At 41.2% G+C, this 16,521-nt stretch overlaps 1 protein-coding gene across 1 annotated transcript in view; it reads right to left on the bottom strand.

Moving 5' to 3' along the window:
* LOC120316252 (short transient receptor potential channel 5-like) overlaps nt 1–16,521 on the bottom strand; it is a 58,388-nt gene that overhangs the window by 18,566 nt on the left and 23,301 nt on the right. Inside the window, exons 3-4 of the mRNA XM_039361616.1 lie at nt 15,792–16,114; nt 864–1,059 (exon numbers count right to left, since the gene is read on the bottom strand). Of these exons, the coding sequence (XP_039217550.1) occupies nt 864–1,059; nt 15,792–16,114 (519 nt within the window). The remainder of the gene's footprint in view (nt 1–863; nt 1,060–15,791; nt 16,115–16,521) is intronic.

Raw genomic sequence — 16,521 nt, 5'->3', positions numbered from 1 at the left:
TCATCGGTGACTTCCCAACCAGCTTCCGACTAGCAAAATCAACAGGGGAAGCCAGATTCACATAACAAGCTCATGAGTGGCCTAAGGACTGCAATGGTTCACTTAGCAACTGTGGCAAAAAAATGTTCATAGAGTTGGACGTGACTCACTTAACGACCCTCTTGCTTAGCAATGGAAATTCTATTTCCAACTGTGTCCCTACACTGAGACTATCCGCAAAGAATTGTATATGAGGGATCCTTGGCACTCTACGAGGTTGGTTATTTTCTTGCAACCAGCACTCATGATGTTACCTGGTTTGGGTCATGAAACATCTGCAAGAAAACAGTCAAACTCAGAGCACATCAAAGGCCCCACAATTCTCCTCCTCCTCCTCCTCCTCCTCCTCCTCCTCCTCCCTTCTAGCACTGCTGATGTTATCTAGTTTGGGTAATGATTCATCTGCAAGAAAACAACTAAGCTCAGAGAACACTTAGGACTCCTTATAAAGTATTCTTCTTTATAAGAATTGTATATGAAGAGTTTGTTAAGCTTAAGGCCACTATATACATTAAATCTCTCTCTAAATACAGAACTCTCCCTCCCTCCCTCTTTCTCCCCCCCTGGTGTGTGTGTGTGGGGGGTTTGGGGGAGTGTCTGAAAAGTTCCTATCCCACTTCCCACCCTCTGCCAATTCCCACAAATTGTCTGCCCTAGTACCGCCATTAAGACGTACTAACAACTGTCACCATCTGAGAACACAGCAAATGAGTTGCACATCAGCTGCATAAAACCAACATGTCTGCTAGCTCCAGAGACACACACATCCAACTGAATGCCTAAGTCACAGGCAAATGGAAGAGACACCAATGTGTTGAACTCACTGCTATCAGCTGGTAGGAGTTGTTCATCATGGCAATGAGCATGTTTAGCAAAACCACCAAGGAGATGACGTTGTAAGTGCCAAACATGGTTGCCCCAACGAATTCTGTGAATTCATGCCTGGCTTTGACGTTCGTGACGTAGAGGTTCAACAGACCAAACACCGACCAGAAGAGAGACTGGAGAGTTTCAAAGAGTCTGCAAAAAAACAAAACAAAAGATAAGTAATTGTCTTAATAGATTTGATTGAGTCTAGGTAGGAGAACAGATATATCATTTATCTTTCTCATGAGCTGGTACATTGAAAGGTTTTTATGCTTACATCTTTCTATTTCCCAGCTAGTCTAGTTTCCTGTATACTTTCAGCTCATCTCTGATATAGAACCATAAGACTGGCAAGGACCTTGGAGGTCTTCTAGCCCAACCCTTTGCCCAACACAGCAGACCTTATTCCATTCTGGACAAATGGTTGCCCAATCTTTTCTTGAAAACCTCCAGTGATGGAGCACCTGCAACTGAGAGGCCAGCTCTGTTCCATTAATTGATCACTGTCAAGAAATTCCTCCTTAATTCCAGGTTAGATATCTCTTTAACAAGCTTCCACTCCTTACTTCTTGTCCTTCTGGTGCTTTGGAGAAAAAATCAGCCCCCTCCTCCCTGTGACAGCCCCTCAAGCACCAGAAGACAGCTATCATGTTTCTCCTAATCTTTGTTAGGTTAAAGAGGCTGTGGTGGCACAGTGGTTAGAATGCAGTATTACAGGCTAACTCTGCCCACAGTCTGGAGTTCGATCTTGACACAGTCAAGATTAATTCAGCCTTCCCTCCTTCCAAGGTCAGTAAAATAAGGACCCAGATTTTGGGGTGCAAACATGCTGACTCTGTAAACCACTTAGAGAGGGCCGCAAAGCGTTGTGAAACAGTATATAAGTCTTATTGCTATTTCTATTGCTAAATGCTACCTTCTTGGCTAGAGCCCAATGCTCAATTCTGTCAACATTCTTCTGAATCTTGAGTGAATCATGTGAGATTTCTCCCTTGGCATTTGAAAAACCAGGACACAGATTCAGAGAAGCCTCTGAGCATTTTTCTCATGTGAATATATTTCTGGAAGTCTATAGGAGACAGTCTACATCTGTTAAGCTGGCAAAGAAGCTAAACCTGAAGGGAGAAAGGAGGAAAACTAATATCAAAATGCAGCTGCTTTCTAAAGATATCTTTTGACAGCAGAGCTGTTTTCTACTTTCTAGTGTCTGCAGCAAAATCCATTCCAGCTCTCACTCAAAGAACACTATATGATGAGAGACTCTCTCTTCCTATTATAGGCACTACAAAAATTGAGGAGGGAGAGAGGAGAGAAAAAGAAGTGTGAATTTGAGAAGTGCATTCTGCTATTCACATGCAAACTCTTCTAGAAATGGGGAATATTTTTTTTCCAAATGGAAAATGCTTGTCCACGCTTCTTCCCTTTTGCATCCTCTACTGCAGTGGTTCTTAACCTGGGCGATATTGCCCCCCAGGGGGCGATTTCATTTTTCAGGGGGGCGATGGAACGAAAAGGGATGACACGGGGGCGAAGGAACAAAAAGGAGGCGATATGGGGGCGATAGAGCGAGAAGTTTTGGGGACACTTTTGAGACTTTTTCGTGCAGTGAATCGCTGTATATCTGTCGTACGAAAACATCAGATCGCTCGCTATTAGTGGACTGAATTGTGTTTTCAAATGTTCCTCCAGCTAGCTTCAGTACAGAACGCCGTACATATGTGAAGATGCATTGCTTATCTTCATGCGCATTGCACAGCAGCCTCTACCCATACAGTGGCGCGCCATTGGCCAGAATATGGGAGATATGGGGAAAAGACTGGAAATAAATTATTTGCATTGATATGTCCTGATGAACAATTTTAAAGAAAACAAAAAAAGTGTTTGCATAAATTGAAGAATTGTTTCCTAAGTTGTGATTGAGAGGTTATGTTGGGGGAGGGGGGCGATGACAACTTCCTCATTGGCTCAAGGGGGCGATTCGTTCAAAAAGGTTAAGAACCACTGGTCTACTGCATTATTCCTTTCCATTTACAAAGATCATTTAAACCAATCGCCACCAGTTGATGCCATCTAGTGTGCTTGGACCACAATCCCTAAATTGTCTCAGAATGATTTAGCACCATCCTTAACGTCAATAATGAAGATATTTCTCTCGATACTCTGCCAGTCCAAATATATGAAAGCCAAGTACAAATAGTCCTCAACGTATGGCCATCCCATTAATGATTGTTTGAAACTATGACCACACTGAAGAAAATGACTTGTAGTTGATCCTTGGACTTACGACTGTCATAGCATCCCTAAGGTGATGTAAGGCGAGACCCGGCTTAAAAACAGCAACTGTGAGAGGGACCTTGGAGTCCTAGTGGACGATCACTTGGCTATGAGCCAGCAATGTGCAGCAGCAACCAAAAAAGCTAATACAATCCTGGGTTGTATAAACAGAAGCATAGAATCAAGATCATGAGAAGTATTAGTACTGCTTTATAAAACCCTAGTAAAACCACACCTGGAATACTGCAGCCAATTTTGGTCACCATATCACAAAAAAGATGTTGAGAGTTTGGAAAAAGTTCAGAGAAGAGCAGCTAAGATGATCAAAGGCCTGGAGACTAAAACATACGAAGAATGGCTGCGGGACTTGGGTTTGGCTAGTCTAAAGAAAAGAAGAAATAGGGGAGACATGATAGCAGTGTTCCAGTATCTGAGGGGCTGCCACAAGGCAGAAGGGTTCAGGTTGTTCACCAAAGCACCAGAGGGAAGGACCAGAAACAATGGTTGGAAACTGATCAAGGAGAGAAGCAACCCGGAATTAAGGAGAAACTTCCTGACAGTGAGGACAATCAACCAGTAGAAGAGCTTGCCTCCAGAAATCGTGGGCGCTCCATCACTGGAGATTTTTAAGACGAGGCTAGACAATCACCTGTCTGAAATAGTATAGGTTCTCCTGCTTGAGCAGGGGGCTGGACTAGAAGACCTCCAAGGTCCCTTCCAGCTCTATTCTATTCTAATCAGAATTTGGGCACCTGGGGATCAGCATGTATTTACGAAGAGTTGCAGTGTCCCAGAGTCATGGGAATGCCATTTGCAACCTGCCCAAGGAGCTTCCAACGAGCAAAGTCAACAGGGAAGTCAGATGGGCTTAAAGATCCTGTGATTCATCTACTGACTATGGCAGAAAAGGTCCTAAAATAAAATCATTGCTTAGCGATGTTTATGGAGGTTCTCAGTCCTTTAGGTCCTGGTTGTCCCAAAGGTGCTTTTTCAAAAGGCAAGTGGACTTTCTTGGTTTTTCCTTGAAGACGTTTCGCTTCTCATCCAAGAAGCTTCTTCAGTTCTCAGAAAGTCCAGCTGACTAAGCTTTATGACTATTGCTATTATTAGTGATTATAACTGTTTTAGTATTATATTAATTACCACCATTTAATATTTGTACCTGGACGATAGTCTGCTTGCTAAAGCGTTGAATTTTTGTTGGGGGTAACCCCACTACTGTACCTATCCCTACCCTCATCCCAACTCCATTCCCCAACCTCATCCAATATCCATACCGATCTTACCCCTTCCCTACCTTTATAAAACTTAATAAAATATTTATAAAAAAAATAAAAAGAAAGAGAGTCCAGTTGCCTTTTGAAAAAGCACCTTTGGGAATGCTTAGCGATGGACGTTCCTGTCCAAATGGTGGTCTTAAGTCAAGGACTATCTGTAAGGAAGTCTCCATTTGATGCAAAGGATAGACAGCCGGTTTGATCTAGTGGTGAAGGCCCCAGGCTACAAAGCAGGAGACCCTGAGTTCGTGTCCCGCCTTAGGCATGAAAGCCAGCAGGGCGACTCGGGCCAGGCCCCCTCTCTCGGCCCGACTCACCGGGCTGTTGCTGAAGGGAAAAAAGGAGGAGGAGGAAAGTGTGTCAGATAGCTTTGCCGGCTTGAATTATTTGTAAAAGTAATAAGGCAGGATACAAATAAAATAAAATAAAATAAAATAAAATAAAATAAATAAAATAATAACATAAAATATAAAATAAAATATAAAATAAAATAATAAAATAAAATATAATATAAAATAAAATAATAAAATAATAAAATGAAATGAAATGAAATAATAAAATAAAATAATAAAATAAAATAAAAAATAAAATAAAATAATAAAATATAATATAATATAAAATAAAATAATAAAATAATAAAATAATAAAATGAAATGAAATAAAATAATAAAATAAAATAAAAATAAAATAAAATAAAAAATAAAATATAAAATATAAAATAAAATAAAATATAAAATAAAATAAAAAATAAAATAATAAAAAATAAAATAAATATAATATAAAATAATTAAAAATGAAATAAATAATAATTAAATTAAATTATAATAAAATGGCAACCCAGGGTAAGTCCTGGGCTGCATAACTCTTTATAGAGAAATCTCTCATCATCTGCTGAATAACTGGAGTTCTTTGCAACTGAGAATTGTCTAGCTATCTGCAATCTGCCATAGTTCTTGAGTCCAAATTCTCCCCAAAATATATTTGTAATTAGCTCAAACCTGGACGCCGTATTAAGACCTTTTTGCACATGGTCATTTGTGGACAAGATGTTCTTAGCCAGGAGACAGAAGTCTGAACATCTTTCCCAGATTCATTCTTTTATTATCCCTGTCAACCAAAGTCATGATAAGAAGGACTAACTAAATTTGCTAATGGTTACAAACACTAAATGAAATTATTTATTGTGGATATGTAAGGACAAAGAACAGGCTGGTTGACACATTCTGAGCCAACAGAGAGAAACTTAATGAAGTCCATAATAGAGTATCGTCCAACAGAAAAAGGTTGGGCAAGTCCAAAGTAGGCGACAAAAAGAATGCTTTAAACTGTGCTGGGACAACTGGTAACAGCAGTGAGAATTAATGAGTCTGCAGGGCTTTGGAGATTATCTGCACTAGGACTTGAGCTGTCTCATCTTGTTGGCAAGATCACAATTTGTTTTCTGGCTTTATTTGAGAGAAAAAAAACATTCGTTCTTTCTCTTGGGAGACAGACACAGGCTGTCTGCCTATCTGGTCTTCAGCTGAGGTATTAAGTTGCTCAAACAGAGACGAAGTAAACAGTTGGGGGGAAAAATAGAGACTCTCTTCTCCCTTGGTTGCTGACTGCTCATATTGGTTTAGTTTTACACCAACATCGAGCAAGCTACTCCAACCTTAATCTGCAAGAATCACCTTGCAGTGAGGTGGGTGTCAAACAAATTTAATAAATGAACAAACTCTCTAAAGATTGGCTCTAACCATGATAAAGCCCACTAAGAATAGTAGGAAGGGTCATTCAATCTCTTTCTTAATCATGTCTAGCTTGCTATCTGACATTTCTCCTGCAAATTGGATCAGTGGTTGGATTCTGATGGAACTGTAGTGAGGAGGTGGATTTCCAGGAGGGAGGGAGGGCATTCCAGAGGAGTGAGAGGTAACTCAGCCCAGATGTGTGAGAGAAAGAGGATGAAGACAGCCCCTCCTTAATGATTCCCAGAGTATATTGTAGATGCAGACAGTAGAGTCTTCAGTTTGGCAAGACTTTATCTATAGGTGTGAAACAATAAAGAGCCCAATTTGGAAGAATCTCAGAATAATAGAGTTGGAAGGGATCTCGGAGGTCATCTAATCCAGCCCCCTGTTCAAGCAGGAGACCCTATACTATTCCAGACAGGTGGCTTTCCAGTCTCTTCTTAAAAACCTCCAGTGTTGGAGCACCACAACCTCTGGAGACAAGTTGTTCCATTGATTAATTATTTTAATTGTCAGGAAGTTTCTCCTTAGTTCTAGTTTGCTTCTCTCCTTGATTAGTTTCCATCTGTTGCTTCTTGTCCTGCCTTCAGGTGCTTTGGAGAATAGCTGGACTCCCTCTTCTTTGTTGCAGCACCTCAAATATTGGAACACAGCTATCGTGTCACCCCTCATCCTTCTCTTCATTAAACTAGACATCCCAGTTCCTGCAACCGTTCTTCATATGTTTTCCTTTCAGTCCCTAATTTCAGTCCACGTGTCATTCTTGGTATTAGGCATTGTAGGATTTAGATAACATCATGGCTGATGGACAGGCTGGCTCTGTATCGGATGCTTGACTTTGGGCCAGTGTTTGATCTTTGGTAAAGAAATATATGCACAAATCAGAATCAGTCCTATTTGCAGCATCAATGATCTCAAACAAGCCTTTGATTCAGTCTCCAGGAAGACTCTTTGGCAGACATTTAAGACCAGCCTCTTTAATAGTCTATCAACTGCTTATCTTTATAAATAAACCACACATTAAAGATCAGACAGAAGACCTAAAATGGGCACTTTTTGGAAACCATACCAAATCAGAAGGTAAAGCAAATGTACATTTTTCTTCCCACTGCCATTTGAATTGTTATATATGGCATCAATTCCACGCTGGGATCTTTAAATAGTTCTTCACCAAAAATCCAGAGCTGTTGATACAGTCATTCTGGCATAACTTCCAGGTGTGGTGGTTGAGCAGAACATTGAAAGTATTCTCCCCCACTTGGGAAGATCACTTGCTGCAGTTTAGCTCTGATCAAATTAAGACCTTGACTTCTTGGAGAGGATAAAATATATTAATTGGGAGATGAACCTAGATATGTTTTAAATACTAGAAGGTTTTGTCCTAGATTTTCAGCATTCATATGCCTTAGGATTCTCAGAATGATCAAAGGATGGATGGATGGATGGATGGATGGATGGATGCTAAAGGAACTAAATTTGTAATCTCTTGGTAAAGCCATTTATGGCCAAAGAGTGGCCATCAATCTACCTATGTCTATGCAATCACTTTACTATAGAGCCATTTAAACTAAATTTGTGGGGGAAAGTTGGTATATAATCTGTCTGTCTGTCTGTCTGTCTGTCTGTCTAGCTATCTATCTTCATCCATCCATCATCCATCTATCTCTCTTTAACAAATTTATTAAAATAAGATTTTACAATTACAAAGATTTTAAAAACACAAAGAAGAAATAGAGAAAAGAAAAAGCAAAGAATAACAAGAAATCAAGAAAAAGAAAGCAACAATTTCCAATCTTCTTTGCAGTAGTTGCAAACCTAGTAATTACCAAACCTAGTAATTACCACCCATGCTACATATCATGGTTCCTTGCTTCCTATAAACCAGAAATTTTAAATCAATAAATCCTGAAATTAGCAGTTCATTTTTATCCATTTGCAGCAAAAAGTCTATAAATGTTTCCAGTCCCTTATAAAAGTAATTATAGTTCCTCCTTCATCAAACAAGTCAATGTAGCATGTGGCTGTCTATGCTGAAGTGGAACCCAACCCAGATTGAAGATGAGGCATGACTTAGATTTATATTTAGGTTAAACCTAGTTTTCCACCCAACAAAGGCTGGGCCTTTAAACTTGGTTGATAAGTAATCATTTTCTTAGATGTGCAAATCTCATGGGTCTTCGTCTGAGGCACTGCTGGGTGATGATCAGGCTAGGAAGCCAAGATCTATAGTCAGAACACAGCAGAAGACTTAAATACAATTAGGGAACCAGATCAAAAGGTTCAATCCAGCTAGATCCTTGAACCAACATATTTTAAAAGTTTGTTTGCTTTGCCATCAAGCTTCAATGTTTAACCTCTGAGAGTTTTCAAATGTTGATTGAGGATGATTTCTGAAGCCCTAAAATTATGCTCTGATCGTAATGGAGTAGTTAAGGATTTATTTTATCAATGTTTCTGTATTTTATTCCACCCATGTTTCTATAGAAACTCATTCAAATGCCTGTTAATTACACTTTTTCCTCTGGGGAAATCAGACAAGTTTTATGTACATTGTATTTTTCTCCAGCTGTGATGACTTCTAATCACCCCCAGAAGGACACCTAAACTGAACCCTTCCTAAAAACTTTATTTGGCTGTACCAGGAGATCACTGGCATATTTTAAATGTAAAAAGCTAAATTAACTCCTATCCTGTCTCCTATGGCCTAACCGGTGTCACTACAGCTCTGCAATTATTTTCCGTAATGCTGGTCAGTTACTGTGATAATAAAAGACTTTTAATCCCAATACTCTTGAAGGACTCCAATTGCAAATGGCTAGATTAAGCAATAGCTAGCCCTTTCATCTCCTCTGCACCCTGCAGCTACTGCTAATTGCAAATGGATGCTGAAGCCACACACATCAGGGTGGAGATGCCAGAGGGAAGAATCAGATGTGATATGAATATTTCTGCTAGGCCTCCATATGTGTTAATGTTTTCCCCTGTGACTCCGCTTTCAAAACAGTTTCCAGTTAGGATATCAGTGGCAAAGAACACAGAGAGAAAACATTTGAAAATGAATTATTAACAAATTGACCCTTCCCTTGTCAGTAAAGTACATAGCTGTTCAAGGAGCTGGACTTTTTCCGAAAAAAGAACAGATGAAGGCTAAGCTTGAGATATAACAAGGAACAGGGTACAGTGCTGGGTTTTAAGCTACCACCAGCACAAGCCCAGGAATGCAGTCCAGAGGCCTCTTGTTTTTAGTTGCAAAGCCGTGTCCGACCCATCGCGACCCCATGGACAACGTTCCTCCAGGCCTTCCTGTCCTCTACCATCTTCTGGAGTCGCTTTAAGCTCACGCCTCCTGCTTCAGTGACTCCCTCCAGCCACCTTCTTCTCTGTCGTCCCCTTCTTCTCTTGCCCTCCATCTTTCCCAGCATTAGGCTCTTCTCCAGTGAATCCTTCCTTCTCGTTAGGTGGCCAAAGTAGTTGAGTTTCAACTTTAGAATCCGGGTTGATCTCCTCTAGGACTCTTAGATCTGATTATTCGGAAACTGCTTTTTGGGGAAAGAGAAAGGCCTTAAGGGGGAACTTCAACATAACACACTCAAAAATGGCATTTGAATTCACATTGCAAGGCCGGTCCTTCTCCACGGCCCACAGACATAATTTCTTGTATTGCAGGTAGTCCATTCTTAGCATGTCATTCCTGCTGCGTGTCTGTTCAAAGTGCAAAATGTCACTTGGAACCAGGGGTGTTAATCATGACTGTTTCAGCTTTTCAAGGCAGGCATGCAGAACTTCAGAAATGAGACACCAGTGAAAGTGCCGTTGCTGTGAATTTGCTCTGCCTTCAAAGGGGCCCTGCTGCTTCTTTGTTTCCTATAATACTTCTCTCTCCTTGCCCTCCCCCCTTTCCAATGTTAAGCCCCCTCACACCGCATGGTATATTACATAGTATATTACAGGGCTTGTGTTTGTGAAGTTTTACCTGTGCTCATGTTCGAATGCTGGTCGGATCACTGAATGCTGCAAATAGGTTGTTGAGGTTTTTTTCTCCAACCCATTGATCCTCATCATACAATCATAGGGTTGGAAGGGACCTTGGTGGTCTTCTAGTCCAGCCTCCTGCCCAAAGCAAAATCTTCATACCATCCAATTGGCTGTGTCCGATCTTTTCTGGAAAACTCCAGCAATGGAGCACCCACAACTTCAAGAGGCAAGCTGTTGCGCTGATTAATTGTTCTCACTGCCAGGACGTCTCTCCTTAATTCCAGGATGGCTCTCTTTTCAACAAGCTTCCACCCATTATTTCTTGTCCTGCCCTAAGGGGCTTTGGAGAATAAGTTGATCTGTCATACCCCCTAGCATGTCATCCTTAAGCCTTCTCTTCATTAAGCAAGGGGTTATTTGTTTTGGATGTCTAAACTATTAAGTGATTTTAATTGCAGTTGTGTCAGTGTATGGACTCCGGTTGTAGAACTGCAGTGGGATTTGAGCTTAAGGGCTACCTATGCAAAGCTGCAACTGTTTAGCTGAGCTCCAGCATGAATCCAAGACTCGGAAGACTAAATCTGTGGTCCAGGTGACTGACCAAGAGTGGATCCTGCAACGTTATCCTGGGACACGTATATTTGTCTTCATTCCTGCCACTGTTTTCTCTGCTGTTCCAGCTCTCCTCACTGTGAAAGAAATGGGAGATGTTTCTGTTCTTCCTTTCCGCAGTTCCCGAATAATTAGACGGTTGAGCCAGGGAACAGGTCATGCAGTTTAAGCGTGCATAAACAGTGAAGGCGATGTCCTTCATTAAACTCTGATTTTGGCTGAGCTGCTATCGATCCAGACCAGCTTCAGTCTGGAGTAGGAAGATAAAGTTGCTCGCCTGATGTTCAGATGTTGGGTGACCCAATTACTCTTGGTGGGTTTATTCTACAATTTTGCCTTAGAAACATGAGACGTGATGAGGGATTTAATCAAAGGATGGGCTGCTCTTGAGTCTTGAATCTTAACTCTTAATCCTGATATTCTTCAGGTCGGTTGGACCAGTTCCCATAATAGTGGTAGTCCTTGGCTTACGAGCACAACTGAGCCCAAAATTTCTCTTGCTTAACAAATGTCATTTTGTTAAGTGAGTGTTGCCCCATTCTACAACCTCCCTTGCCACAGTTGTTAAATGAATCACTGCAGTTGTTAAGTTAGCTACACGGTTGTTAAGTAAATCTGACTTCGCCATTGCAAAAGGTGATGACATGATCCCAGGACAATGCAACCGTCATAAATATGAATCAGTTGCCAAACATTAGAATTTTGATCCCGGGGATGCTGCAATGGTCCTAAGTGTCAAAAATGGTCCTAAATCACTTTTTTTCGGTGCTGTTGTAACTTTGAACAGTCACTAAATAAACTGTTGTAAATCAAGGACTAGCTGTACACCCATACCCCCATAGCTTTTGGCCATGCTGGAACTCAAAGCCAATAAACTCAGACTATTTTCCCAAGAAAACCATGCCCTGTAGGACCAGCATCTTCCATTCCTAACTGATATTCAATTTTTATAAACGTTTTTAATATTTCGAAAATGGTTGTTGTGTCTAAATAAACATTGGCCATCCCATTTCAGAACTTAGGTTCTCCTGATTTAAAATAACGCCAGACGGCAACTCAGACCAATGTGTTGAAATCTTCCCATACGCTTAAAAATGACGCGGGCCATCTGTCCAATTCATCAAGTTAATATCTGCCTTTTCGTTGTTACATAAAACAAGAACAATTCAAGGATGAAAGTATTGGATATTAAAGGTTACATTTTAAATCTGTGTATCCTTGCCTATAAACCAAAGAACAAACTCATTTTCTAGGCATCCGAAAGCTGTCTTGCCAATATTTGCTCCTGAAAAATTTTGGGGAAATTAGCTGAAAGGTACACAGCCATCCATTTACTTTGGGACAGAAGGAAGGGAAGATACAGTATTTCTAAAGACAGCAGAAATGAAAATATTGGTTAAAAACTTGGAGCCAAAAACTGGAGCCAGTGAATGCCTCTTCTCTGAGGTTTTGCAAGCACTGCAGAGCTCAATTGCCAAGCCAGCTTTTCCCATCGACCTCTTAGACTTAGAGAATTGATCTGCCAGCCAACTAAGCAAGCAATGCTAAGATTAATGTTACCACCCACAATGGAGACTATGTCTTCTTTAGACATAACTAGCTGAAGAAATACTCTAAATATTCCACTTGTGTGTGCAATACATCACAGAGGCTTCCTTTCCTTTCCTTCTCTTCCCTTCCCTTCCCTTCCCTTCCCTTCCCTTTTCCTTCCCTTCTCTTCCCTTCTTCATCCATTTACTTCCTTTCCTTTCCTTCCCTTCTTCATCCATTTACTTCCTTTCCTTTCCTTCCCTTCTTCATCCATTTACTTCCTTTCCTTTCTTTTCTCCTTCCCTTCCCTTCTTCATCTATTTACTTCCTTCCCTTCCCTTCTCTTCTCTTCCCTTTCCTTTTTCCTTCCCTTCCCTTCCCTTCCCTTCTTCATCCATTTACTTCCTTTCCTTTCCCCTTCCCTTCCCTTCTTCATCCATTTACTTCCTTTCCTTTCCTTTTCTTTCCCTTTCCTTCCCTTCTTCATCCATTTACTTCCTTTCCTTTTTCCTTCCCTTCCCTTCTTCATCTATTTACTTCCTTCCCTTCCCTTCTCTTCCCTTTCCTTTTTCCTTCCCTTCCCTTCTTCATCCATTTACTTCCTTTCCTTTCCCCTTCCCTTTCCTTCCGTTCTTCATCCATTTACTTCCTTCCCTTCCCTTCCCTTCCCTTCTTCATCCATTTACTTCCTTTCCTTTCCTTTTCTTTCCCTTTCCTTCCCTTCTTCATCCATTTACTTCCTTTCCTTCCCTTTTTCCTTCCCTTTCCTTCCCTTCTTCATCCATTTACTTCCTTTCCTTTCCTTTTTCCTTCCCTTCCCTTCTTCATCCATTTACTTCCTTTCCTTTCCCTTTCCTTCTTCATCCATTTACTTCCTTTCCTTTCCTTTCTTTTCCTTTCCTTAATACTTGTCCTTGTGTTTAAGAATGTTTGTGTGTGTGTGTGTGTGTGTGTGTGTGTGTGAATGCATATGCACAGGGGAGAGAAACAGAGAGAAAATGCTACATGGATAACCTATCTGGAAACAGAACTAAAGAGCTGCAGCATTTTACCCTCTATTATAGGATATCAACAAGCCAAAGATGTTATCAACTAATGTTAGGACCTTACCTGAAGTCTCTGTCCTGGCTTCTTACCATTTTAGTGACCTTATCCCAAGATAACAACATACATTTTACCTGCCCAACTAACATTTCACCTTCTAACCACTGTAAGACTCTAACCACTGAGATGTGGTGGTGCTGTGGTTAGAATACAGCATTGCAGGCTAACTCACTGCTGATTGCCAACAGTTTGATCCTGACCAGCTCAGGGTTGACTCAGCCTTCCATCCTTCTGAGGTTGGTAAAATGAGAACCCAGGTTGTTGGGTTCCAAAGGCTGACTCTGTAAACCACTTAGAGAAGGCTGTAAAGCACTGTGAATCAGTATACAAGTCTAAGTGCTATTGCTATTGCTATTCTGCCAAGATAGACTTGCAAATGTGCCATATTCAGAATGGTACAGCCTTGTCCTTCAATGTCTCTTGAATCAATGGCACACCTTTTGCCAATTCCTTTTAATAGATTCACAGAACCTATTAATAACCCTCTCTTAAGGAATTAACCAAGTAGATCAGACATACTTGATATCATTCCTTTTTGACTCAAATTCTACAGACTACTTGTAAGGAAATTTATTTTGGGGACTATTCTTCTTATGAAAGAAATGATATCACAGGTGATATAAAGCTTGCTCCATAGGTTTAAGTTGAGTCCTGCTACGGTACTTTACTCGTGTTAAATTTTACAGTTTCTTTTATGCATTTCACTGTTGCTCTGTTTGTAATGTTTTCTTCATGGTTCCTCCCAAATATTCTTCGAATGCTAACACATTTGAATTGGTGTTGTTGGTAGCCTATTAAAGTTACTTGCTGACTTTTCCAGTGAAATGTCCAAAGATATCATGGAGTTTTGCTTAGTCACAATTGCTGCTAGCTCTGGTTTCGATTCTTACACTGGTTAAGTGCACAACTTTATTTTCATTTCCCACCCCACTCTACCCTATTCCACTCCACTCCAGCCCATCCCAATCCCCTACTGTACCCTATCAGACTCTACCTATAATTATTATTAGTGTATGGTGGTATTACAATAGCCAGGAGACCACAATGCTGTTGCAGAATAGTAGCTTGGTTTGCCAATGTACCAGCCCTGTTATAGGACATGCTTACACATGTAAGAGAAAGATAAACAACTCTTCCTTCCCAGAGTAGCCTCACAAATGGGCATCTCATGTGGGAAGGTTCAGAGCCATCAGGAATCTGACTACCTGCATAGAGCACCAACTCATCTCCACACCAAACTGGTACCTATCTATCTACCTGCATAGAACATGCTTTCAAATTGTTAGAGGGACAGAAGCTGAGGAGAGTGGTGGGAGTCCCCCAGCCATGCAGAGGTTGGAGCCGAGACCATCTCCAGGGTCATTCAGCCATTGAGCCACTGCACCTATGTTCTATGATATCTGGGAAAGGCCAATGAGAGATGGGGGAAGAGATGATGCCTAGGAAATAATCAGATAAGAAACAGAATAGCCCACAGCTGCATAGTGGCAGAGAAAGTGACTCTAACTTATCAGGCTTCAAAAAGGGATGATGGTAGATTTGCACTTTCAGACTTGCAAGATTTTGTTGATTTTTTATAGATGAAGGAGCACACTTCCCGTTTTTCATTTTGGAAAGGCGTTATTGGATCACAAGGTACTTCACTTTGATCTAGCAGCTCTCTTGCTTTTCAATGGAATAGGATGAAATGTAGTTTGAAAAGAAACATACACAAACACAATGAGCTAGAAAAAAAAAAAACCCAGCACCACAGGATCCCCAGTAAAGAAACAAAGGCCGTTTTTCTTAAATGGCAACTTTCTCTGAGCTTGTGAGCATTTCCACATCCATTCTGCAGGGATGGCAGTCATATTTTTGCAGTCATATTTTTGCATGCTTCTTTTTAAAGGATCTAGCCTCAGTGAAGAGAATATCCTACAGAAACCCAGCTTAGGACAGTCAGTTCTTTGAGAACACCTCTGCTGTTCTCTGCTTTTTTAAAAAACAGAATAACAGAAATGCCTGGGTGTCTGGTCATTGTCAAAGGCTGGAGTTCAACTTTACCCTTTTCAATATGTTTGTCTGAGATAACTCACATCATGACAATTGAGACCGACACTCACCTATGAACAAAAAAAGGCATTTTTTGCTACTCCAGATGCTGTGACAAGATATCAGGACTATACGAGAGAGAGAGAGAGAGAGAGAGAGAGAGAGAGAGAGAGAGAGAGAGAGAGAGAGAGAGAGAGAGAGAGGGAGAGAGAGGGAGAGAGAGACAGAGACAGAGACAGAAACAGACAGAGATATACAGAGAGAGACAGAGAGAGAAAGAGAGAGAGGGAGGGAGAGAGAACATTCAAGGGCTGTATGCAACAAGGAAATCCAGGCGAGTTAGCCTTACGTGGAAAAGGCATTGTTTTGCTTCTCACAACGGATCCCTTTGCAATTGTTGGGTTCTTCGGAGGCACTCGTCTCATAATAGAAATAAAGCTGGTTGAGTCCATTGGCGAAAGCTAGCAGCACCAGGCAGTAAATGAAGAGGAACTTGAGAATGTCTAGCAGCATACGTCCCAGAGAGATCTGCAAGGGTCCCAGGTGAGAGTTTGCTGTAAACAGGGAGATGAGACGCAAGGAGCTTAAAATGTTTGAAATGGCAAAGAGGGCTTCTGCTATCAGGGTTGGGTGCCACATTTCCCATTCCTCCCTTGGACGGGAACCATTGTACTGCAAGAAATAATAGGGGGAGGGGAGGGAAAGGAACACAGGTGAATGCTTGCAAGTCAACTCTTCAAGGCACATTATTTCATGTCGCTAAAGCGTTCTGCTCATTCACACTCAGTCTCTCCCTCACACGAGTGCATGCACGCAGGCAGACTAGACAAATTGCACGAAAATGGAAGGCTTTGCTACCAAACAGAGGGGGTTATCTCCCTCTAGTTCACCCCCTCCCTCCAAGGCCTCCCCAAACAGGTAGTCTTAGACCAGGGGTAGGCAACCTTGGCTCTTTTATGACTCGTGGACTTCAACTCCCAGAATTCCTGAGCCAGCCTGGCTCAGCTTGGAAACCTCTCCCTTTCCCCTCAGCGTGGCTGGCTCAGGAATTCTGGGAGTTGAAGTCCACGAGTCATAAA

Source organism: Crotalus tigris, unplaced genomic scaffold, assembly GCF_016545835.1.
Source record: "Crotalus tigris isolate CLP2741 ecotype Arizona unplaced genomic scaffold, ASM1654583v1 scf7180000019309.743544, whole genome shotgun sequence".
NCBI lineage: Eukaryota > Metazoa > Chordata > Lepidosauria > Squamata > Viperidae > Crotalus > Crotalus tigris.
The sequence above is the reverse complement of the archived record's forward strand: the minus strand, read 5'-3'. Positions and strand labels throughout refer to the sequence as shown.